Source organism: Rosa chinensis, chromosome 7, assembly GCF_002994745.2.
Source record: "Rosa chinensis cultivar Old Blush chromosome 7, RchiOBHm-V2, whole genome shotgun sequence".
NCBI classification, from domain to species: Eukaryota; Viridiplantae; Streptophyta; class Magnoliopsida; order Rosales; family Rosaceae; genus Rosa; species Rosa chinensis.
The window spans coordinates 47,832,148-47,858,807 of NC_037094.1; the positions used below are offsets into that span (position 1 = coordinate 47,832,148).

General features: G+C 40.7%; 1 protein-coding gene across 3 annotated transcripts; it reads left to right on the top strand.

The window, feature by feature from the left end:
• Positions 1-15,218: 15,218 nt before the first annotated feature.
• Positions 15,219-25,521, top strand: LOC112176029 (fructose-1,6-bisphosphatase, cytosolic). Of its 3 annotated transcripts, none has more exons than XM_024313844.2 (13): positions 15,219-15,732; positions 16,637-16,684; positions 17,356-17,403; positions 17,568-17,642; positions 17,754-17,815; positions 17,920-17,986; positions 18,096-18,209; positions 18,407-18,493; positions 24,113-24,183; positions 24,275-24,328; positions 24,497-24,583; positions 24,848-24,923; positions 25,039-25,521. In XM_024313844.2, exons 1-13 carry the CDS (start codon positions 15,574-15,576, stop codon positions 25,195-25,197), a joined length of 1,107 nt encoding a protein of 368 aa, XP_024169612.1. In that variant the 5' UTR covers positions 15,219-15,573; the 3' UTR covers positions 25,198-25,521. The 3 variants fall into 3 exon arrangements, with proteins under 3 accessions (XP_024169612.1, XP_024169613.1, XP_024169611.1); XM_024313843.2 differs by having other exon boundaries at positions 15,242-15,732; positions 24,275-24,340; XM_024313845.2 differs by lacking the exons at positions 17,356-17,403; positions 17,568-17,642 and adding an exon at positions 16,849-16,923 and having other exon boundaries at positions 15,228-15,732; positions 24,275-24,340.
• Positions 25,522-26,660: the final 1,139 nt, after the last annotated feature.

The window sequence follows — 26,660 nt, forward strand, 5'->3', positions numbered from 1 at the left end:
AAATAAACAGAAAACAAAGAAAAGAAAACGATTTTGAATTTAGGGTTTTGAAAGATAATGATGAAGATGTTAGGAACTCGGAAATCCACTACCAAAATATGCTTGAGACAAATTTATCATCCTAGTTTCAATTACTAAGTCGTGAAAAAAGTTTCAATCAAGAACAAACCATGAAGCATGCGTGAGTTCTTATTACTTCCCTAGATTACTTAAGCAAGATGAACGCACCATTACTAAGCCTTTAGAATAAACAATCAAGGTATATAACGCTATCCTATCAACAATTTATTCTAAGCATTAATCACATGTAGAAGTTTGATCGAAACAAGTATGCAAAACTAGTGTGGAACGCCTACCTAGCATGCAATCCTTTTTATTTGGTTTCACCTATTGTCCTATAGGTTTTACTACCATTGAAACAAGCATTATTAACCGTTTAGGAGATTAAAATACCTATTTCTAGCCCCACTTACAAGTTCATAATGTTCTATGCACGCGTTCATGAACATAAACAAGTAAGAGTTATCTGTAAACCAAAACCAAATAAACAATTTCACAACAAAGCAATCACAAAACTAGGAATCAAAATATTGTCAAAAACATATCTTAAGGGCTTCAAACCTCGCCCCTAACAAAAGTAGATTAGCCACACATTGTCTCAAAATTCACAACTAGAAACATATAAGTTTGAATTACAAGAAAGTAAAAACCGTAAAGGGCAGAAGATGAGAGCCACGAATTCACTTTTAGGCAGCCTTGAACGCAAGAACCCCCCTCAAGATGGTACATGGCAAGGCTTGATGAAGATGGATGATGGTGTGCACAGTTTTTGCTCTTGGAGGACTTCCGAATTTCAAGATTTTGTGTGCTAGGGTTTATGGCAGGAGATGGCGCTGTAAGGTGGTGCTTTCCAACGTGTTCAGAGCCTCTATATATATAGAATACACAGCCCAAGTTTCCTTTTCCAATTCCGCTTTGAAAGCCTCTCCTAGTTGCTTGAGGATTACTCTACTCGGTGCATAATTAAATGATTTTCAAGCTTTAATAATCTTCCCAAAATCTTGAGGAATCATTCTAGGACTCTCCTTCATATTTGCAGCAGCAATAACCTCCCAAAAATGCCCTGGAAATCCGTCCAAAGAAGAATTCTGCAAAACCGTCCTGTTTTGACTAGGATTCAATTTCTGACTCTGAAGCTTCCTTCTTGGACAAGAGACGACTTCGTCTTGACAAGTTTCTGGAAGGTTCTTGACTCCCACGTGTTCTATGACATCATATATTCTAGAATGATCAATAAACTTCTGGAAAAACTCCAAGAAAATAGCCGGAAAAGATCTCCCAGAAAGCTTCGTGAAAAGCTGACAGTTTCTGCCTTATCGGGAAGCATACTTCGACTTTGATTTCCTACTGCCTTGTTGACACTTTTGATAAGTTCTTTGGCTCTTGTTGAAGTATGACATTATGTGTTCAAGTATAGCTGGCCCTTTCTTCATTGGTGCAGATGTAATGATGCAAGAATTGCTCCTCAAAACCGTTCCCAGAAAGCTGATTCTGAAACTGCAGTTTCTGCTTTGCAGCAACTGTTTTGCACAATGAATTCCGTGGACTTCCCTTGTAATTTCTGGCCAAAAGGTTGATCAAAATTGGTCCTCTGCATCAATACTTCATGTTTCATGGCTTCGTTGCTCCCTTTCAGCTCTTATTTCTCTTGAATCACTCCACAAACTACCTAAAAGAAAAACAAAGTTAAAACAGACTTTTTAAAGGAATTAACCAAGAAAAATGTAAGGGATTTCACACTATATTTGTCGCATTTTATGCTCCTATCAATGCACCAAGAGCTAATCGAACCTTGTTAGGTTTCAAAGCTATTTGTGCCAACGGTTATCCAGTAGAAACACACTGTGAGAATGGAACTGAATACCTTGATATGAATGTGGAAGGAAACGCATTTTAGAGAAGCTTTTCAGTCAATCTAGTGGACTGTACCTCACTATGATTCGGATCATTGAATCCTATACTGTCACCAACAATGAAATGTGGGACACTGACTCATACAGGGTTTGGCATGACTGCCTAAGGCATCCCGGTCATGACATGATGATCCATATTTTAAAGAACTCATATGAACATCCCTTCTTTCGAGTGAAAAATAAAATGGGAGAAAAGTCCGCCACACTGCAAGGTGTCGGTCCTAGTACTGCTCAAATGCAGCCATTGCCTTCTGAAGTACCTGAAGCACTACCTCCCTCCCATTATGCCTCATTGACTATTTCAAAGGCACATCACTCGTTTTGCAAAGCCTGCTCTTTAGCAAAAACAGGATCGAGACGTTCCTATGCTAAAGATACAAAATAAAACATTCCATTCTTACAAAGGATACAAAGAGATGTCTGTGGACCTATCCATCCAGAATGCAAACCATTCAAGTACTTTATGGTTCTGGTGGATGCTTCGACAATCTGGTCACATGTCGTTTTATTGTCTACAAGAAATGCTACAAAACTCCTAGCACAGATTATACGTTTAAGGGCTCACCACCTTGATCACCCTATCAAGTCTATAAGACTTGATAACGCTAGAGAGTTTACATCAAAAGCATTTGATGATTATTGCTATTGCATGTCTATCGGAATCGATGTAGAGCATCCTGTACCCCATGTGCATACACAAAATGGTCTCGCAGAAGCCACCATCAAAAGGCTACAGATGGTGGCTAGGGCATTGGTTATGCGCACCAACCTGCCTATATCTGCATGGGGTTATGCAATATTGCACGCAGCTTTACTTATTCATTTCAGACCCACTACAAGCCAACCATTTTTTGCGTACCAGTTGGTAACTGGATATGAGTCTAACATTTCACACTTACGCATATTCGGTTGCGCAGTATATGTGCCTATTGCACCCCCACAAAGCATCAAAATGGGTCCTCAGAGACGATTAAGTATTTATGTTGGATACGAATCCCCAACAATTATCCGGTATTTGGAACCCTTAACAGGTGATCTCTCTACCACTAGATTTGCGGATTGTCACTTTGATGAGACAGTCTTCCTGTCGTTAGGGGGAGATACGAAAAAGGATTTTCCAAGGGAACGACAGGAATTGTCGTGGTTTATCCCCACTCTGTCTCATTTTGATCCCCGCACTTCACAATGTGAAAGTGAAGTGAAAAGAATAATCGATCTTCAGAACGTAGTAGATTCGATGCCTGATGCGTTCAATGATATCGTAAAAGTGACGAGATCACATATACCAGCTGCAAATGTGCCTACAAGGTTAGAAGTCCCCAACAAGGGGCACGGTGCTGTAGATAGAGGCACTGCAACCACACTTAGTGGAGGTGTGGTTGAGGTCGTGGCTCCCCAAAGGAAGAGGGGGAGGCCACTTGGTTCGATTGACACTCACCCAAGGAAGAAGAGGACGAGTAAGGCACAAACCAATCATCAATGTATAGAATCCCTCTCATGAGATTGTCTCTTATTATAGTTATGTCCATGAATCAATACTGGAGGAGGCTCCGATGTTTAAAATGATTCCAGAGAACAAAGAAATCTCAAAGGATTATGAGAGTGCGTATGAGTTGATAGAAAGATCTTCCATACACATTGATGATATATACTGTTGCTCAAGGAATCATAGAGCACGATGATATCGAACCACGCTCTGTTGCAAAATGTCAACAAAGAGCAGATTGGCCTAAATGGAAAGAAACAATCCAGGCAGAATTAGATTCTCTGACAAAGAGACAGGTATTTGGTCAGGTAGTGCTAACCCCACCAAGTGTAAAGCCTGTAGGACATAAATGAGTCTTTGTCAAAAAGCGTAATGAGAAGAATGAAGTCCTGAGGTATAAGGCTTGCCTTGTGGCGCAAGTTTTCTTACAACGCCCTGGAATTGACTACGAGGAAACATACTCTCCCTTAATGGACGTTATAACGTTCCGCTACTTAGTTAGCTTAGTAGTTTTCGAAGGACTGGAAATGCAGCTCATGGATGTGATTACTACATATCTCTATGGGGATCTAGATTTAGAGATATATATGAAAGTGCCTGATAGCCTTACATTACCCAGGTCAAGTGACTCTAAACCACGGAGTGCGTTTGCAATTAGGTTGAAACGCTCACTTTACGGATTGAAACAATCTGGGCGGATGTGGTATACCCGTCTAAGTGACTACTTGATTGGGAAGGGATATAAGAATGATGAATTATGCCCCTGCATATTCATAAAGAAAACAAGTTCCGGATTTGTAATTGTAGCAGTATATGTCGATGATATGAATATAATAGGTACTCTTGATGAAATAAGAGAAATTGCGAACTACTTGAATTCTGAATTTGAAATGAAGGATCTTGGGAAAACTCGATTCTGTCTAGGCCGTGAACTAGAACACTGAGTTTGTGGAATACTAATCCACTAGTCTGCGTATGTCCAAAAGTCAAGCAATTTAACATGGACAAAACGCATCCTTCTAGCACTCCCATGATCGGTCGAAACTTGGATTTAAGGAAAGATCCATTTCGTCCAAAGGAAGATGATGAAGAGGTGTTGGGGGCTGAAATTCCCTATCTAAGTGTAATAGGCGCATTATTGTACTTAGCCCAATGTACTCGACCAAACATTGCATTCTCAATGAACTTGTTAGCTAGATTTAGCTCAGCGCCAACGCAGCGTCACTGGAATAGTATCAAGAATGTTTTCCGATACCTAAAAGGAACCATTAACTTGGGACTGTTCTTTCCCTACAGAGAGACAAGAGGGACCGCAGATGGAACTGCAATCCCTAAAGGAAATGTTGATGGCGAAGGCGCCACTCACTACACCGAAACGTCAAATGATGTTTTGGTTGGTTTTGCTGATGTTGGGTACCTCTCTGACCCACATAAAGGTCGTTCCCAAATTGGTTATGTATTTACCATTAGGAACAGGGCGATACCTTGGAGATCAACCAAGCGAACTCTTGTGGCTACCTCCTCGAACCACTCAGAGATCATTGCTCTACATGAGGCGGTTCGTGAGTGTGTATGGTTAAGAGCTATCATCACACATATTCAAGGGACTAGTGGTTTGAGTTCTACCACTGAAGAGTCTACTTACATTTATGAAGATAATGCAGCTTGAATCGAACAGATGAAGCTAGGATATATCAAGGGTGATAATACAAAACACATATCGCCAAAGTTTTCCTACAATCAGCAACAACAGACTCTCCTCAAGATTCAAGTGAATCAAGTAAGGTCTGAGGAGAATGTGGTAGATTTGTTCACCAAATCACTGCCTAAGGCCACATTTGAGAAACATGTGAAAAGCATAGGAATGCAAAAACTTTCCAAGCTCCCTTGATTAATGTAAAGATCAGGGGGAGGTGTAGACGTCAGGGGGAGTCTAACACACACATGTCATCCTAAAATGTAACAGGTGCGTTGTGCTCTTTTCCTTCGACCAAGGTGTATTTTTTGTCCCACAAGGTTTTTATTGTTACTTGGCAAGGTTTTTAGTGAGGCAACAACTCATGCACCATTTTGTCTTTGACTTGGCACAAGGGGGAGTGTTAAAGGAAAAAAATATTGTGTTCCTTCGTCAAAGCAACTGACGGAGAGGGAATCAAGGAATCAGTGATTACCATCAATCAGCGCAATTACGGATCAATCAGCATTTAGTATCATTAATGTAATCGACATTTCCGTTGTAATTCTATCCCTATATAAAGGGACTATGAAATGAAATGAGTAAACCAATTCCAATCTCAATTTACTTTTACAAACAAAACATTATATCCTTGTTTTGACATAAGTATTTTTTAAGTATTTTTTCTAAATATTAAATATATGTTTATTAATAAAGACTAATCTCATAATAATACAACTATAGAATGAAGGAAAGAATAATAGATACTAAATCTTCATTATATTAATAAAGATTAATCTCACAATAATATACTAAAACAATATATTTTGAGTTTTTTTTCTTTCTTTCTTATAGTGGAATATAAAAAATTATTAGAAATCTAATCTTAAAAAGTTAAGATTAAGAAAAACGTTGTAGAACTTAATTTATTTTAATTTTCTAAATAGTTAAATAAAATTAATTTTTATTTGTTCAAATTAAGATTTTAAAATCGTGCTTTATAGTGGATAGGCACGAGCACGGCCCGTTATTGATCCAGCACGAGCACGGCTGGCACGATATGGGCTCGGGCCATGGGCCGGACCGGGCTTAATGTTTAAGTAAATGGGCCGGCACGAGCCCGGTACGATAATAAATGGGTCGGCCCAAGCACGGCACAAAGCACGACTAGGCCGGCTTAAAATGGGCCGGGCCGGCCCGTTTTGCCACCTCTAGTTCCCAGTAAGGGGTCTTGCCCAGTCTTTTTGAATGAAAGTACCTCTTACCGAACTAGCAAATTTGGGCAGCAAGTGGTGGCGTATTAGTCTACAGAGTCTTGGTTATATGGTACAGAGTCTTGGTTATATGGTTTCTGGAGTGCCGGTCTAACCTAGAATTCAATGGCACATTGAAGAATCAGATTAGCACAGCAACTTGGTTCGTCTTCACCTCTTTGTTCTTAATTTTCTCAGAGTCACTACTAAACCAAACAATAGTACAAGCCCAGCTATAACCTATTAACCTCAAGCTACACTGCTAATTTGTCGTCGATGCTCACCATCTAACGATTGAAACTAAATGTAACAGACATTGAATTGCTAAAGAGAACCAACTCAAAATTTGGCTCAGATGGGGATTTATTTGTGGTAAATTACCTGGAGATTGTACTTAAATTCAATCCAGACAACATCGTCAATAGGCAGCGTATCCAACTACACAAGTACACAGAGGAATTCGAAAACAAAAGTATATCCGCTGCCTTTCAAGAATTCCCATATGCGAAAGTATTCATGAGCCACTACTGCAAGGGATATAATGCAACAACAGCCACCTTTAGATTTGGAGGATTAGGCTTTGTGATTAGTGACTACATTGTTTTTATTGTGCTTTTTTATTATTTTTATTTTATGATTCATGCCTTTCTAAAAGAGAATATATACCTTTATCTAAATCTATATATATATATATATATATATATATATATATATAGAGGCCGATTCTGAAGAGGACATCCGCAACCCAGAAAAAGTGCGGACGTCCCTCCTCTGGTGTCGAGAAGGCGGCGATGGCTGCGCTGCGGTTGCCAGACAAACCCTCTGGACATCCCGGACCAGTTTGCAGTCGGGTGGACTCGTCGGCTACCACTTTCTAGTCGACCTTGATCGGACTACCACTTTGCAGTTGACCACGCTGTCCAGACCTCCGACCTCGATCTCTTTGGCCTTCGTCTTCACTGCAAACTGGTCTGGGATGCATGTAGCCTCCGTCCGGCAAGAGGCGCGCCGCCGTCGAAGCTTGATCTCTGAGAAAAGAGGATCATCTGCACTTTTTCTGGGTTGCGAACGTCCTCTTCAGAACATTTTCGTGTGTGTGTGTATATATATATATATATATATACGAAAATGTTCTGAAGAGGACATCCGCAACCCAGAAAAAGTGCAGACGTCCTTCCTCCGGCGGCGATCGCTGCGCTGCGGGTGCCGGACACACCCTCTGGACATCTTAGACAGCCTCGATCAAGGGGCAAAGGCGAAGGTAATCGGAAACTCAGCGGTGTGCAGTGAGCTCGCCGGAAACTATGGAAGCCCAGAAACCTGCAACCCTGACCTCCTCGATCGTCGAACGCTACCCAGAAGAGGCCTGGGACGCCTCCGACCTCCATCCTGCCATCCCCGCGCCACCGTCGCTGCCTTCCCGACCCTGGAGGAGGGACGTCCGCACTTTTTCTGGGTTGCGGACGTCCTCTTCAGAACATTCCCGTGTATATATATATATATATATATATATATCTATATATACCTTTGATAAAAATATAAAAAAGAGAATAAATACCAAGTTGTTTTAGAGAAACGGGAATTGGGAGCAAACCACTGTGTATTCTCATTGATAATAGGGGCCTCTTTATATAGAGGATTACAATGCATAGAATCTAAACCATACAAGGAAAGATAATCATACATTGAATAGAAATCTCTAGATTCTTCTAATTAAACCCTATTACTACTAGGTCAAGTAACCTAGAGTTTGGGCTAGACACATAATAGAGATTTACTTGAACACTCCCTCTTGTGTTGCCCAAACGTGGTGCTCCTCTCGTTGCCTCATTAAAAACCTTGCCGAGTAACAAAAACCCAGTGGGACAAAAATAACCTCGGTCGAAGGGAAAAAAGAGTACAACACACCCTTCACGTTTCAAGACCATACATGTAGACATCTCCCCCTGATGTCTGCATTTCCCCTTGATGACAACGGTCATGGGAGTTTGGATAACTTCCTCAAACGATGCTACCAACATGTTCCTCGAAAGTGGAATTTAGGCAATGACTTAGTGAGTAAGCCTGCACCCTGTCCTCATATCGAAACTAGTTCACTTTGATCTTAAGGAGAGTTTGTTGTTGCTGATTATGCTTGGTGTTGTTGCTTTTGATGTAGCCTAACTTCATTTGTTCAAAACAAGTAGCATTATCCTAAATTCTCGTAGGCTCATCTGTGGTAGACCTCAAACCACAATTATTCGAATATGTGTAATTATGGATCCAATCCATATACATTCACGAACCACTTCGTGAAGAGCAATAATCTCTGCATTGTTCGAAGATATAGCGACTAGGGTCTATTTTGTAGACCTCTAAGATATCGCGGTATTACCCATAGTGAACACTTAACCAGTTTGGGAATGACCTTGGTGTGGGTCAGAGAGATACCCAATATCAGCAAAACCTTCCAAAACACATGTCGTTTTGGGATGGGGATAGTGGACACAGGCCAGTGTTGGCGGCGTTCCTAGTGTGTGATGGGTTCGAATCCATCATCTCTCTGTAGGGATAGAATAAGCCCATATCAATCGTACATCTCAAGTACCGAAAGATATCTTTTACACCAATCCAATGGTGTCACGTTGGCGCAGAGCTATATCTAGCTAACAAGTTCATGGCAAATGAGATGTCCGGTCTTGTGCATTGAGCTAAGTACAATAATGCGCCTATTGTACTTAAGTAAGACACTTTTGCCTTTATCACGTCTTTGTCATCATCCTTTGGACGAAGAGGTTTCTTTTCAGGATCAAGACTACGGACGATCATGGGGGTGCTTGAAGGTATGACCTTATCAAAATGCCTAAGCATCCATCAACACGATGCCCAAGTTCCAAACTGAGACATAATCGTATTCTCCCAAAATCGTTCATCTCAAAATCGGATTTCAAGTGTTCAGCGGTTTCCCTTAACTCTTTAAGGGCTTCCAATGAAGATCATGTCCAACATGAACTGCGATAGAATCCGAAACTTGTTATGGAAACGCGCGGGCATATCCTTTCCCAATCAAGTGGTCACTTTGATAAGCATTTCAACCTTATTGCAAACGCGCTCTATGGTCTAGAGCCACTTGACTTGGGTAAATGAAGTCCACCATGAACCTTCATATATATTCCATATCTAGATCCCTATAAAGATACATAGTGACCACATTCGTAAGCTGCATGGTTAGTTATTCGGAAACTACTAAACTGACAGGGTAGTGGAGTGCTATGACATCCATTAAGAGAGAATATGTCTCATCATAGTTGATTCCAGGGCATTTTGTGAGAAGCCTTGCGCCATAAGGCGACATTGCCTTCTCTTTTTCTCATCACGCTTTCTAACGAAGACCCATTAGTCAATAGGTTTTATGTTAAGAGGTGTTGGTATCACTGGCTCAAAAACCTAGCTTCCTCTTCATTAGAGAATCCAACTTAACCTGGATCACATCTTTCCATTTAGGCCAAATTTCTCTACATTGGTATTCATTCATCAATGGAGCGTGGTTCCATATCATCGGACTCAACAAACTCATGCGCAACAAAACGCGCAACTACATCATCAATTATGATGGAGTTTCTATCCCACGTCTCCTGTACACTAGTATAATTTTCAAAGAGCTCTATATTCTTAGGAATAGGTTCTGACGTTGAGGTGTCCCCCAACGATATCCATAATCCGGAAGATACTCATGAGACGGATTTTGAGTGTCAATGATCTAAGGATTGAGTTGTGCCAAAGTATCCTTTGAACCCACGTGCCTCCCACGCATGCTAATTGGGGCCATGGCCTATAACGCTAGAGTGCCACTCTCTTTGGTGTTGGCGCCATGCCTACCTCCTTGTAGGGTGGCGCTACATCCTCTCGTAGGGACGTCCATCCTTGCAGGCATGTTTGCAGCATATTTGTGTGATCTCGTCACTTTAACTGGGATCGAGATGAGACATAGTGGGGACAGGCCATGACAATTCCTATCGTTACTGCTGAACATCTGTGTTCTTATCTCTCCCTAATGATGGGAATACTGTCTCATCAAAGTGACATCCGCAAATCTAGCGGTAAGGAGATCGCCTAGCAAGGGCATTAAGTGGCGGACGATTGTTGGAGTCTCCAATCCAACGTAGTTGCCCATTCGTCTGTAAGGACCCATCATAGAGCGCTGTGGCAGGGAAATTGGCACATAAATGACACACTCAAAGATGAGTAAGTACGATACTTGTACCCAGTCACTAGCTGTAACGCAGAGGTAGATTGAGTGGAGGTGAGTCGTAGACTAATTAGCAAAGTTGCATGCGATATTGCATCAGCCCAAGCGGATATAAGGAGATTGGTGCTCATTACCAATGTTCGGACTACCATCGTAGTTGTTTTCGCTAGACTAATTAGGTGTGTTTATGGGAATATGATGTCCAACATCAGTCCTAATGCAATAACCATCGAAGGACTTCGATGTAAACTCTCCAGCATTGTCAGGTCCAATTGACGGAATAGGATGATCCGGGGAGTGAGCCCGTTGTCATATGATATGTGCTAGGAGTGTAATATAAGCAGCATTACAAGTGGACAATGGCACAACACGTGATCAGTGTGTTTGAGTGTCAACCAACATTATAAGATATTTAAATGTCAGCAAGTTGGTTGAATCAGTCCATAGAATCCCCACAGACTCTATGTAAGAACAGAATGAGTATTTTGATATCCTTTGCATAGGACGGTCTCAGTCCTAATTTCCCTAAATAACATGCTTTGTAAAATAAGCGAGATGCCTTAAAAGCAACCAATGAGGATTTTGGTTGGGCCTGAGCGTTTGAAATGCTATTTGAAGCAAAGTCAGTGATTGCAGCATTACCTAGGGCGTCATCACCATGATGGACGCCATCCATGGCGTCATGGATAGGGACTATGCCAGCCCTAGGCTGGTGGTGGACGGCGGTCGCGCCAGACGCAGCGGTGGTGATCACACTTAGTCCAAGAATCAAGTTTTGATTCATGCTTCATTTCGCTCGAGAAAAGGATGTCCATGTGAAGTCTTTAGTAGACGGATCATCATATCATGACTAGGATGACCTATCATGTCGTGACAAAGCCAATATGTGTCTAAATCCAAGAGATCTTCTCTCATAACTTTTATTGGATTTAATAGCTCGAATAGTGACATAGAGTCCACTAGAGAGACACATAAACTTCTTTAAGATGCGCCTTTATTCGCAATCATTAGAGATATTGCAAAGGAACTCATTTACATTCTCTACATGCATTTTTGCATGGAATCCGTTGGCTCGAATAGCCTAATAGGGTGTGTTTAACCCTAAGAGCGTAGAGGGCTTTTGCGACATTAATCAAGGTGCCATTTTGAAAAGGGAACTTGGACTATTCCATGTCCTTGAACTAATATTGATGACCCAGCCATATTAGTCACAAAGTAATATGTTCATAATCAAAATGGAGTCATAATGAAAAGAACTCAAAATTTTATTCATAAGCCAATGAAGTACATCATTGTCTCTTAACCATTAGGAGAATCTAATCCAAATGCTAGCTAATGCAAAACAATGGCAGTCGTTTAACTTCTTTCGGTAATTCCAACACAAATGTGACCAGTTGAGTAGAGAGATGTTGGTGGAGCGAGGCTCGCTTAAGTATCACTAATCTCAAAACCTTCCTAGACATCACATTTACGTTGAGTACGCCTACTTTGAAGAAAGACTAAGCCATTGGCATCTACTACAAAAATAATGTGGCAATTGCCTACATCTCTTAGAATATAAAGACTTAAATAGAATTGGCAATCTATTGATCCCAGCCAGATTTGTAGTCTTCAACCCTTTACTCTAGATCATCTTCTTGATCTTCTTGTTCCACATTGTGATCTTCTCTTGCTTCAAAATATGTTTTGTAGGCGGTGGCAATTCCTTCACGAGCTTTACAAATGTGTGCCCAATGACCAGATATTCCACATCGAGAACATAAATCTCTTTGCTCAGACTCCATTGATTGAGGGGCTTTGAAAGCGTCATTTAGATGGGTCTTAGTGTTGGTGGCGCTACCAACATGGCCAAAGGTGTTGCCTCCCTCTCTCTTTCCACGTTGACCTCTTTGGTTCCGTGTTCGCATATTTTGGCGGTTACCTTCCTCATTAGAGCGAGAATATGGACCAGAATGTCCAGAATTGTCCCTAGATTTAGGGTTTCGCTCTTAGCGTCCTCCCTTAGGGGCGCGACTATAATTGGATTCCGGAATATGCTCTGTTTCCATGGATCTCGAATTATAGTTCTTCACAAGGATGTGTTCATGCTTTTTAGCTCCAATGAGCTCATGAAACCTTGTGATCCGTCCTGCAGTAACATCGATTCGATAGTTCTTAACAACCATCAATGTAGAGACGAGGAAGGTAGAGAGAGTCTTCTCAATCAACATCGCATCTGTGATCTCTTTACCACATAATTCCATTCAGGATTTAATGTGAAGTGCTTCCGAGTTGTAGTCAAGAACTGACTTGAAATCGCAGAAATAGAGGCTATGCCATCTCACTTCTAGGTCAGGAAGAAGGGAGTCACGGACGTTGCCAAATCTTTCTTTGAGTGAGACCCACAGCCTTCTGGGGTCTTCTTCATTCATACACTCGTACTGGAGCGAATCATCCATATGACGAGTCATTAGGATGATGGCTTTCACCTTATTTGCCTCTAAGGCTGCTATATTTGCTTCCAAAGCTTGAGCTTGCTCAACAGTTAGCACGTCCTGGCTAGGCTCGAGAATCGTATCTAGGATTCCATCGGCCTTGAGATGCTGGCGGACATCACGAACCCACCTGTGATATCTAGAGCCAGTTGTTCCCAATGGAGCAAAGTCCAATTTGTTCAGGTTACTCATCTTGAAAGAGAACAAGAAAAAGGGTTAGTTTCAGAGCGGAAAAAGCTACCACGAAAACATATGAAATTTCTGAGCGTAGTCTCTTCTAAGAAATTAGGAATTTCCGAGCGTAGTTGCTTCCAAGAAAATTGATTCCAAGAGGGGTTGGATTAGATCGAAACAATGATGTAAGTGGTCGATCATAAATTCTCAACAAACTCTAAGTTTGGAGATCTCAACAAGCTCCAAGCTTGGAGTGAGCACGAATCCTCACAGTTCGGCTTTTGGTCTCCCCTATGAAGAAGAAAGGGGGGTAGAAGAAGGGAGGTTGCAAGTCCCCAAGGAAAAAGAAGAAAAGAATGAAAAACTTCAAAAAGGGGAACTTTTAGAAAAATTTATCTTGAAAAGTTGCAGGAAAAAGTCGCCGGAAAAATGCTGGAAAATTCGCAGGAAAAAGGTCGCCGGAAAAACTGGTGGCCGGCGGTTGTCGGCGGTGGCCGGAGTTGCTGCGGGGCTGCTGTAGGGCTGTTGAGAAGCTGCCGAGGGCCTGCCAGGGTGCTGTCGAGAGATGCGTGCGAGGGTTGCTGGGGTGTTGTTGAGGTCCTGCCGAGGGTTGTTGCGGGCTCCTGCCGAGGGCCTGCACGCAGGTGCTGTCGAGGACGTTGAGCAGGCTAACAAGGCGGTTCAATGGTCTGCTGCAATTCCGGTGGCCGGTTAAGTCCATTTTCGGCCGGTTCTTGGGTTTCTGTTTCTGGTTCCAAATTTATGGAATCTAGTTTCTACTTCAGACTAAATTTGGTGGTAGATGGCGGTCTGGAAGGTGGTGAACCGGGCAGGGATCCTTTGTCTCTTGTCGGGGCCGGTTCGGTGCCTTTCCGGCCGGTTCCGGTGATGCCGCCGGCAGTTCTGGGCTCCTGGGATTGGGAGCTTCAAGGTGTGCGGCAGAGGCCGGAAGGGTTTCAAGGTTTTGTATTCGGATTTAGGGTTTTGACTATTAGCTTCGTGCTGATAACGTGCTTTAGAGAAACGGGAATTGAGAGAAAATCGTTGTGTATTCTCATTGATAATAGGGGCCTCTTTATATAGGGGATTACAATGCATAGAATCTAAATCATACAAGAAAACGCAATCATACATTGAATAGGAATCTCTAAATTCTTCTAATTAAACCCTATTACCACTAGGTCAAGTAACCTAGATCGTTTGAGCCAAACACATAATAGAGATTTACTTGAACACAAGTCTAATTAGGAAAAACACAACTAATAAAATTAGTACCATGCAGATATTTCAGAAAAGCTCTCCAATTGCCCAGGATTTCAGCAAGGCCATTCTAGACTTATTGGAGAACGGAGAATTAAGAAACTTAATATTTTTGGTTGACACCAAGTCGTGAGTGTCCATACAATGCAACTTCCAATGTTCTAGAAAGCTTAAGCGTCAAGAATTTTAAGGGCCTGTTTCATGTAATATCAGGTGCTAATTCTACCATTTGCCTTCTATTATCATTCACTATCTTGCTAAAGAAGTTTTAACAACATCAGGAAGCATACCAAGGCAACGCAGGGGATGAAATTGTTTGGAACAGAACAGCTAGAATGGTAAAACTCTTTTATAATATAGAGCTTAATGTTCCAAGCAGAGATCCAAGTTTTGCTGATGTGCCAGAGTTCACTTCTTCAGTTCTTCCCAATGGGATCACTTCGACCACTCAAGGAGCAACATTTTCAGGCCTCCACCCGAGCACCACCACATGAATAAATGGCACTCTTCTGCATAAAGAATTATCAATATACTGTAGGTGTGTGTGTGTGTGTATTGAATGAATACACTATAGAAGGCAATTTATTTATGTGTCTGGCTCTTCCTAAATTTATTGATGAGATTGAATAAAAGGGAATTCTGTGTAATTAGGATACTGTAAGAAATTTTCTCAGCTTAATATGTGAATGGTCTAAGCCAATCAAAGAAGTATGATGATCTAATGATGATCAGATGATGGATTGCCTTCTTGCCTTATTTCCAATTCTGGCCTTCTCATCATAGTTTTGTTTACTTCCCCCCCCCACCCACAAAAAAAAACCAATTCTGGCACCAACATTTTAATTGGTCCAAGTAGCCATTCTAGAAATGTGGAATATATGAATCTATACCACAGCATGCGTTGTGAATTGGATACCCCATCCATAGAATTAGTTCCTATATACGCCCTGCCTTTACTCAATCCTTTTAATTTCCAAAGCTTCATAGCTTCGCTTAGCCACCTTCTTCATTTGCTGATATCATTCTGTAATCAGTCGAGGGTGATCGAAGATGGATCATGCTGCTGAAGCTCATAGAACTGACCTGATGACCATCACTCGTTTTGTTCTGAATGAGCAGTCCAAGTATCCTGAGGCACGCGGTGATTTCACCATGTTACTCAACCACATTGTTATCGGCTGCAAATTTGTCTGCTCCACTGTTAGCAAGGTCATTCTTCTTCATTCTTTCAATATGGCCTGTCTGCATGCATGCCTTGATTACATACAATTCCATGGTTTAACTTTAGAGATTTCATCCAACACCTTGTGCTCTTCCCCTGAAACCAAAATCAAAATTCATAGGGGGCGTGTGGTGATGCCCCAACTCTCTAGGTGACAGGTATGATCGGAGCTATGCCATCGTGGCTCTATGCTGTTAAGGGCAAGTGGTGATGCCCCAGCTCTTAAGGCCAGGGACGATGGGAGCTTCCCATCTTTTGATAATCATATTATCTTTCCAAGCCAACCATTCAGCTGAGATTTTTGTTTTGTTTTGTCTTTTTTTTTTTTTTCTTTTTTTTTTCTTGTGGTCAACATTTGTTCAACTGAGAGTTGACTGTCAATTTTGAAATGGGAACAACCAAGGTGATGATTGCTACAAAATGCTAAGGTCATGAGCTAAAGGATGAGGGTACAGCATCAGATGCCCTAGGAATATAATTAGTAGAAAAACAACTTGCCTGCCTTGCATAGTATCTCGCCTAATGAATAAGGTCCCCATTTTGAGCCAAACACTCTTAACTTTGAAGCTTGGCATCAGATTCCACAATAACAGAACTAAGACATGCCTCAATCACATTATTCAAAGAAAAACCTGAGTCTCTATGTTTTAGTTCTTAAAAAAAAAAATATATATATATATATATATATTGTTTTATATCTTGTGAGGGGTGAAGATGCATTATTTTCTGTTTGAACTTTGAACAATATCACCCTACCACAAAATATAAGTGAATTAGTTTCCTTTATATTTGTATATAGTCTACTTTTGATCAACATCGAAAATGAAATTATATTTGTTATATAGAACCAGCTAGCTGTATGCTTCTCCCGTAATTATTTTGTCATTTCAGGCCGGCCTTGCAAAGCTGCCTGGACTTGCTCGAGAGACGAATGTTCTGGTAAATTATTTGTGTGTCTCATGAGTTTCAGAAAGTCAAGTTAAATCTTATCAATAGTTAACTTCATTGTATTGTATGTCTTCTTATGTTTTTTGTACCGCTATCTGTATATAATGAAATCAAACTTATAAACTGCATATGAACTTTGGCTATATCATTTTTAGGGTGAAAAACAAAAGAAATTGGATGTGCTTTCAAATGAAGTTTTCATCAAGGCATTAATTAGCAGTGGTCGCACTGTTAGAGGATGAGGGTACAACATCATATGCCCTAGGAATATAATTAGTAGAAAAACAACTTGCCTGCTTTGCATAGTATCTCGCCTAATGAATAAGGTCCCCATTTTGAGCCAAACACTCTTAACTTTTGAAGCTTGGCATCAGATTCCACAATAACAGAACTAAGACATGCCTCAATCACAAATTATATAAAGAAAAAACCTAATTCTCTATGTTTTAGTTCTAAAAAAAAAAAAAAAAAATATTGTTTCGTATCTTGTGAGGGGTAAAGATGATTATTTTCTGTTTGAACAATACCAGCCTACTGCGATAAGTGAATTAGTTTCCTTTATATTTGTATATAGTCTACTCTTGATCATCATCGAAAATGAAATTATATTTGTTATATAGAACAAGCTGTATGTTTCTGCCATAATTATTTTGTCATTTCAGGCCGGCCTTGCAAAGCTATTTGGACTTGCTCGAGAGACGAATGTTCTGGTAAATTATTTGGGTGTCTCATGAGCTTCAGAAAGTCGAGTTAAATCTTATCAATAGTTAACTTCATTGTATTGTATGTCTTCTTATGTTTTTTGTACCGCTATCTGTATATAATGAAATCAAACTTATAAACTGCATATGAACTTTGGCTATATCATTTTTAGGGTGAAAAACAAAAGAAATTGGATGTGCTTTCAAATGAAGTTTTCATCAAGGCATTAATTAGCAGTGGTCGCACTGTAAGTCTGCTGAAGCGCGCACTTCAGTTGTCTCATTTACTCGAGTTCAATCAAACAGAACCATGTGTATTTGTTTTCTTTTCTTCTTCCTAAATTTTACCCTTTTATCAGTGTATTCTTGTTTCTGAAGAGGATGAAGAGGCTACATTTGTGGAGCCATCAAAGCGCGGAAGGTTCTGCTTATAATTTTTAAGATATCATTTGTGTTCCCATAAATATGCTTCGTAGGTAGTGTTAAATATATACATATCCAATAAACACATGTTGATGTTTGCAGGTACATTGTTGTTTTTGATCCATTGGATGGATCGTCTAATATCAACTGTGGTGTTTCCGTTGGAACTGTATACCCCTTTATCCTTCTAATTACATAAGCTTCCAGATGCTTAAAGTTGCTTTCAATTTGATCTCAGAGTTATACATAAATTAACTTGTATATTCTCTTGCTTCTAGATATTTGGGATTTACATGGTGAAAGATAAGGAAAATCCGACTCTTGCTGATGTACTGCGCCCTGGGAGTAATATGGTAGCTGCTGGTTATTGCATGTATGGACGCTCTTGCACGGTAAAAATGATCAATTTTATCTGCAATATACAGACCTCTGTTTCCTTTCTGTTTTTAAATGTTATTCGAATTTCATGGTGACTAATTCTTTTTATCCTACCTGCTAATGTGTACTAGTGTACAGAAAATATCTAATAACTGTTGTAAATTTCAATATTAGTAGTAATAATTGTAATTATAGAGTTTTTCAATTGCAGCTGGTGCTTAGTACTGGAAATGGAGTCAATGGCTTCACACTTGATCCATCCCTTGGGGAATTTTTATTAACCCACCCTAATATTAGGGTATGTACACCTCATCCGACATGATCTTTCAGTTTCCATGTGGTTAATTTGCATGCATAGAAGAAACAAAATTCAAAAGTAAGAATAATACATTATTATATATGCACATTATACACACACACACACACACACACACACACAGGCCCGTTCCAAAAGCGGACGTCCGCACTTTCGCTAAAGTACAAACGTCGATCTTCTGCAGCGTTTCAGACCTCAACAGCGGCTCGAATCGGGCCGGACGGAGGCCGGAGGTATCCCAGATAGCTTCTGGGCAGCGATCGAGGTCGGAGGAGGTCAAAGTTGCAGGTTTCTGGGCAGCACTGCAACCACATCGCCGGTGACTCCATAGACTGTAGACTGGTCCGTCCGACCCCTGGCCTCGATCCGACAAGCCCCGCCACTCCGTCGCACCCCAAGCATAGCTGTAGCGTCGACATTTCACACTTTAGCGAAAGTGCGGCCGTCCTCTTTGAAATGGCTCCGTATATATATAGCAACGTTCCAAAGAGGACGTCCGTGAAGAAGAAAAAATGCGGACCGAAACATGTCATCCAGCCAATCAACCTTAATTTCACGCGGGTCCCACCCACATCTCCTCCCCTATCTCTAACTCTATCTTGCTCCTGATCCTTATGCTCCTCCGTCTATTCAACCTCTAAATCCAGAAACAGAAACAGATTAACTAGAAAGAATAAATCTAGAAATGGGCAAGGCCTCAGTATACAATATATGGGATATTAGCCATCTTCATCTTCTTGCAGCACCAGCCAGATATCTTCGCCAAATCTCACTCTGTCACATCCATCGTCAAATTCTTCGCCGTCACCGGATATAGAATCCCTATTCTGGAAATTGATAAAGGAAGGATCTAAATCAAGTGGGGAATTTGATATGTGTGCTCTTGATTTTCTTAAATTTTGACGGACTTGGTGCTAGGAGGACTGGGTTTAGAGGATTGTAAAAATGGAATCGATTGGTGGGAACAAGGAGTTGGATGCGTTAATTAAAGACTTAGAGGATTGTAGTGAAATTAATCATCAAGATTCTTGGCAATATGATTAAATGTTGAAGAAATTAGCTGATGCAGCTTCAACCCAAAGAGAAACATATTTGGATTGCTTAGATGGAATGTTATCAGAAAGTGAATCATGCAGGATTGCGATTGCTGGCAATTGATTCAAGAGTTGTTGCTTTAACAAAATCATCATAAATCTAAGAGAAGCGGTCAATTGCGGTCAAGTGCTGAACAAATTGATAAGGAGAGAGGCACATGTGGCAAAATTGAAAGGTTCGGTGGTTCGAACAGAGCCGGCGTCTAACTGTAGCGAAGCCATGGTTGTGTGGTGCTGGTAAAAGAAAACTTAAATATTAGAGGAGATGGTGTGGGTGGGACCAGTATGTAAATCCAAACATGAATTTCCAATTAATTGAGTAGAGCCCAGAAACTAGGGGTGGCTGAAAATGCCGGACGTACCGAAACCGACCGGAAACCGGCCGAACCGCCGCCTTCGGCGCCGACAAATACGGTTGCCAGTCGATCGGTACCGGTAGTACCGTACCAGAGGTAGGTGCTCGGCTCGGCAGTGGTACAGCCTATCATATAGGTTCGGTAATACCGAACCAGCCGACATAAAAGTTTTTGGTTTAATTCCAAAAACTCCCACTCTTTTGGGTCTGCCAAGAATCGAACCCTTCCAGCCTCAATGAGAATTCAAGCCACTTACCACTGGACCACAAGCTCACTTCTGATAAGTTAAGCAAAAGAGTTATATATATACACTTAATTTAAATTCATAAACAATTAAAAAGGTTCTCACCTTCCATTTCTTCCATAAACATATCCGGTGTCTCTCTCTCTCTTATTTGCTATTCCTTCTTCTTCCAGAAACGACTCTCTCTCTCTCTCTCATGTTCTTCGTTCTCTCTCTCTCTCTCTCTCTCTCTCTCTCTCTCTCTCTCTCTCTCTCTCTCTCTCTCTCTCTCTCTCTCTCTCTCTCTCTCTCTCTCTCTCTCTCTCTCTCTTCATTTTTGATTTCTATTCTTCTTCCATTCTATTGCTTCTTCCTCCATTTTCTTCTCGTTTTCCTTATTCATTCTTCCATTTCTTCCTTCTCAGACTTGAATCAAAATCAAATCTATAGCTAAATCTCTTGATCTCGAATGAGGAGGGTCGTCGTGCCGTCGTTTTAGCCACCGTTCTTCCTCGCTGCTGGCGCTGTTGAGATAGTCGGTCGACAAACCGAAACCGACTGCAACATCGACGTACCGATTCATCGGTAACCGATTTATCGGTATCGGCAGCGGTTGTAAAAAAAGGCAAACCGATGAGTTTCGGTTCGGTAACGGTGATGGCCAAAAAATGTCGGTTACCGGTACCGAGCCAGCCCTACCAGAAACTGATATCAAAAATTAGAAAAATCATTTATCTGAGGAACTGATGCCCAAAAAATAGAGAAGTAAAATCCTTGATTTTGCGATTGAAGATTAAAACTAAAAAAGGGAGTAGCTGTATCTGAGAGACAGAGATTAGGAGAGAAGTCTAGAGGAGATCAGCACCAAACTACTAACCCAGAAGAAAAGAAAAAAGAAAAAAAATCTTGGACTAAATTCAGTTTAGTCTCTCGAACTTTAGGGCTAAAATCACTTTGGTCCCTGACTTTTTTTTTTAATTACGATGGTCCCTAAGCTTCCAAATTACGTCACCGTCGTCCAAAATTTGACTTTGACTCCGAATATGACGTCATCTGCTGACTTGGAGCAGACGTGAGGCCCCAGTTTTCAGATTTTAACCCTCTAAGAAGGGTATAATTGACATTTTCCCTTCCTCCCCTTATCTTATTCTTCTTCTTCTTCTTCTTCTTCTGCTCTCTCTCTGTCTCTCTCTCTTCCATGTCAATCTTCTTATTTTTTCAGATTTTACTCTGATTCTCGTTCACCCAATACTTCCAATTTCTTGAAACTTTTGTGCACAAAAGAATTCACCCAACTCTTCCCATTCATTCATCCAATCTCATCACGTCACCCTTTTGAAACTCCACCACCAAAAGACTATCACCAGCCATTAATTCCTATATTCCATCACTTCCTCTTCATTTTACCCAAACCAATATCAATACTGGATTTATACCAATACCCATACTAGATTCATACCCATACTTCATACTAGATTCATACCTGTATCATATTCCATCACTTCCTCTTCATTTCATCAAGATGTCATCAAGAAGTTTCTTTTTGTTCAAATTGACAGCACCTATTCTGCTCCAACTCCACAAGAACAGTCACTTGTCATACAAAAATCCCAAAAACCATCGAAACAACAGTGAACATAAAATCCTAGAATTCCAATTTTTTCAAAGTACTTCTTCAAATCTCAGCTAAACTCGAATTCTAGTATACAGAGGAGGAAGAGCTCAATGAGAGGATTTTATTTGGTACCTTACCCGTGCCCGATAATAGCCACAGCCGCCGGAAATCGCTGTGAAACCGACTGAACCACCGAAGCCTTCGATCTTCGTTTCTCCATCATTAATCATCGCTTGTACAAACGAAGACCATAGGAAGATCGGCGTCGGTTTTAAGGTTGAGATTGATTGGAAGGTTTTGATATCTCATCTTTAGCAGCGACCCAAATCCTCCGCTAACTCCTCCTCCTCTCACGATAATACATCGTCGTTCCGAAGGTCCCTCGATAGCTGGGCTTGGTTCCGAGAAAAGAGCGAGCCCGTCACCGTCAGAGAAAAGACAGCCTTTGATTAACCTGTGTGGCCCAAGGAGTTGAGGAACTCCGGTGAGATGGGGAGCCTCCTCAATGAAGAGGAAATCCAGCGAGGTGAGGAGCTGGTAAAGGTTTCGAAATGGATCTTGGAGATCCTGCTACGGGTTATAGAGGTGGGTCGGGATTGGGCGAGTTATTGTGGGTTTGATCTGATCTGAGGGCAAAGAGGACGTGGGTTGAGATGTGGTGGAGGAAAGGGGAGGGAGAGAGAGGGAGAGAGAGAGGAGCTCTCGGGTGGATTTCAGGAAGAGAGATGAGGCAAAGAGTATTAAGGGTTAGTTTGGGAATTTCATCCAAAAGAGAGGGTTGAGGTTAAACAGTGGGGCCCCATGTCGGCTCCAAGTCAGCAGATGACGTCATATTCGGAGTCAAAGTCAAATTTTGGACGACGGTGATGTAATTTGGAAACTTAGGGACCATCGTGATTAAAAAAAAAGTCAGTGACCAAAGTGATTTTAGCCCTAAAGTTCGAAGGACTAAACTGAATTTAGTCCAAAAATCTTCTATGTCGAGCTTCATCAGTGAGATGCGACCATGCAAACTTAATCGCTAGTAGGAAAGACTGAAATTTGAGATGAGTCTGCTTTTTTCGCCGCTTTGCCTCAAGAAAAAGACAGGGATCGAACCGACCACCATGCATGAGTCCCCTCGTTCTGGATCCTTCAAGAGGAAGAGGAAGAGGAAGAGAGACAGAGAAGATGATATGGGTGGGACCCACATATAAGCTTTGAAAATCAAGTTGACTCTGTTGAAATTTCAAAGACCAACCAACAGATGACACGTGTTTGATCTGCAGTTTTCAAATTCGAGGACGTCCGCCTCTGATCTTTGCTCTATATATATACATGAGGCCCATTCTAAAGATGACGTCCTTACTTTAAGAATTTGAGGATTTTTGTTATTTTTTACATGTATGTGACCTTTAATGATTTCAACCATTGATCATTTAGATTCCTATGCAAGAATGATGTCTACAAAAAACCAACCAAATCCATAATCATTTGGTCATTCAAAATTGTGTAAACAAATGTAATCCTTTCGATAAAATTAAAACGGACATTGTCCTAATCAAATGGTTAAACGTTTTCCGATTTAGCTAGTTTTTTGTAAGATTTATATGTGTATAGGTAACTAGAGAATGAATGTTTGTGATTGTGAAAATACATGCTAAAAATAAAAACATCCTCACTTTAAAAAGTGGCCAAAATCTGGAAATCCGTTCCATAAGCTTAGGTAAGGATATCCTTACCTGAGAAAGCCTGTATATCAGTCCTTCTGGGCTAAGGACGTCCTTACCTAAGCTTAGATAAGGATTTCCAGTTTTTGACCACTTTTCGATCACATATTCACATTTTAACCATTTAGTGTTTAGGTCCTAATGTATAGATCATCTCTGCAAAATTTCAGCCAAATTGATGATCGTTAAGGCATTCAAAACTGCAATTTACAACAATGTACACGAATGGTTCCGGTTCGACAGATTCGGTTAGTTCGTGTAAATTGTAGTTTTGGATACCTTAACGATCATCAATTTGGTTGAAATTTTGCAGAAGTGATCTATATATTAGGACCTAAAAACTAAACTGTTAAGATGTGAATATGTGATAAAAAAGTAACCAAAAACTGAAAATCTGTTCCATAAGCTTAGGTAAAGATATCTTTACCTGAGAAAGCCTGTATATATATTACTTGCCTTGAGCTCTCACCGTCACCTCTTGTCGATAAGTTTGTGGTTATAGTAGTCACCTGTGCACACTTGTCAGGAGTTGAATGTTGCACAGCTACCAAAGATCACAATGTATAATGCTATATTTTTATGCTAGTTATTCAAATTTTTATAGATTCCAAACAAGGGAAATATCTACTCAGTAAATGAAGGAAATACAGGAATCTGGGATTTGCCAACTGGCATGTATGTTCAAGTTATACTCTTATAAAGAATTTTAAGTTGGAAGTAATTTATCAAAGAAAATGAATTCGTAATTGCTTCATTTTTCTTCCAGATATGTGGGAAGATGCAAGTTTCCCCCGTATGGTTCATCTGCCAAGTCTCTCAGGTACACTGGAAGGTATCAGTTCAATATCATGTCCTTGTCTAAAAACATACTTTTCATGCCAGACTATTTTGTTAAGTCGATCAGATTTTAAACCTTCTTTATCATCGATCCATTCACACTTTCAATCAGATATATATAACTAATGCTACTGTTTATTACTTAATGCAGCATGGTTGCTGATGTCCACAGAACATTATTATATGGTGGCATCTCTTTGTACCCTGGCGACGACAAAAGCCCAAATGGGGAACTACGGTACTGTACCAGAATCAACAAATTTCCTTTTACATATAACTATTTGCTATTGATCTATTGCTGCATTGTCAGACCAAAAAAAAAAAAATCTGCATTGTAATTGTGGTCTCGGTGACAAAGTTCTGCGATACCTGTATGAAGCATTTGGAAATTATAAATTGCATTTTGATGAAAACAGATGCACACAACTAATTCGAACTGATTTTTCCTTTTGTAACCATATATTATTTAGCAATTGACTAGAATACAATTCATTTGAAACAGAGTCCTTTATGAAGTTTTCCCAATGTCATACCTAGTTGAGCAAGCAGGAGGGCAATCTTTTACTGGCAAGAAGCGGGTATCAATTGATCATTAATTGTTTTGTTTTTGCTTACATTGTAATACGAGATTAGATTTACCAAACTATGTCTTTCTGAAGCATTTAGTAACAACTTAGAGGATTAATATTGCAGGCACTTGATGTGGTCCCAAAGAAGATACATGAGATGTCCCCAGTATTCCTTGGAAGCTATGACGATGTCGAGGAAATTAAACTACTTTATGAGACTTATGACAGGCCGACCTCGAATTCTTCCTCTTCAATTCTGAGGTGGTTTGGTGGCTCGGTTTGAGTCGTAGAAGGTGCAGCAAGGAAGAGAAGAAGTCAGCGCCGTCGTTTCAGGTTTCCAGTCGGAACTTGAGTTTCCGGCCACCTCTGGCGGCAATTCTTGTTGAGGCTTAGCACCACCGCTACCATCTATCATTCGTAGGTTGCTCGTTAACCTACCTAGTGTAATTTTTCTATTTTCCTTAAACTGCCATGATAACCATGGAATGTTATTTATGGATGTTGTATAATATAGGTTTGGATTGATTTAGAATTTCCTGGATATTATGTTGTAGACTCGAATTGTTGGATGCAGTCTTTTTAATTATCAGTTGGACATGTTTGGATATATGATAATCTTGTGGTGTAGTTGATGATTGTAGGGAGCAGATTGGCCCGAGGAGTTGAGGGTGAAAAAGTTTAGAAGTGTGATTTCGATTTTCCTTCACAGATTTGGATTGTCCACTTTTAGGGAAAATTCTGTTAAGGAAATTAGAATCCCTCCCGTCAAGGCCCACAGAGTAGACCGATAGAAAAGGAAACAAACCACAAGACAAGCAACAAGAGAACACCGAGATTTAACGAGGTTCAGCATAAATCCATGCCTACGTCCTCCAGAGAGATACATGTTCTTCATTATGAGAATAATTACAGTACAAGATGCAATTGAGCTAAATTACTATAACCCAAACCCATGACCCTTGTACACCCACACTCATAGAATTTTCCAAGAACTCACTCTCACCCAAGAGCTGTATTCACTCTTGACATCTCTGCTCCCTTACCCAAGAGATGTACACTCTCTTGTCGATGATCGCATGCAACGACCATGCCTTGGTTTACTACCCATGCCCTCTATATATAGGCACCCCAATTATAATCCAATTGGTAGTAGGAAACCAAACCTTCTTGTATAGGAGAAAAGATCCTGATAGGAATAAACTTTGACATCAACCATATCCAATTTGCAAGACTAACCAAGTCCAACTAGGACTTATCTTTTCCTAATTAATTCTCATCACATCCTAACAATCTCCATCTTGATGAGAATGTTGTGTAAATTACCTTGCACCACTTTTAACCATTGGCCTTTCTTGTACCAGCAACACATAGCGTGAATCAGTTGTGGTCCTCCTTGATTCGTAATGGCCAATCCTACGTGTAACTGCACGGAGTCAACAATCAGCAGCTGACTTTGAAGAGGGACCTCAAAACAACCCCTTCCCTAGTAGGATTTTCTTCTCACCATCATCTGAACTCGGAAACTTTTCAACGACGTCTCTGATATACCCACAAGCGAGACTCTCCTATGCGCACTCCTGTTTCCCACTATCCATTGAGGTCTGACATACCAGACGATACCTACCACACTGTTCTCCCTGTATGAGGACCGTACCGCCATGTGTGATTTTTTCAGCTCCGCTTGCTATAAACACTTATAGCCCTTGGAAACCAACTGGCTCCTGAATATCAAATTCGTCTGTAACT

Excerpts from the sequence above, each read along its gene's own strand:
- LOC112176029 (XM_024313843.2), top strand. The coding sequence starts at position 15,574 with ATGGATCATGCTGCTGAAGCTCATAGAACTGACCTGATGACCATCACT. Across the intron at positions 24,341-24,496 it reads TCTCTCAGGTACACTGGAAG|CATGGTTGCTGATGTCCACA; the intron begins GTATCAGTTCAA and ends TACTTAATGCAG. Across the intron at positions 24,924-25,038 it reads CTTTTACTGGCAAGAAGCGG|GCACTTGATGTGGTCCCAAA; the intron begins GTATCAATTGAT and ends TTAATATTGCAG.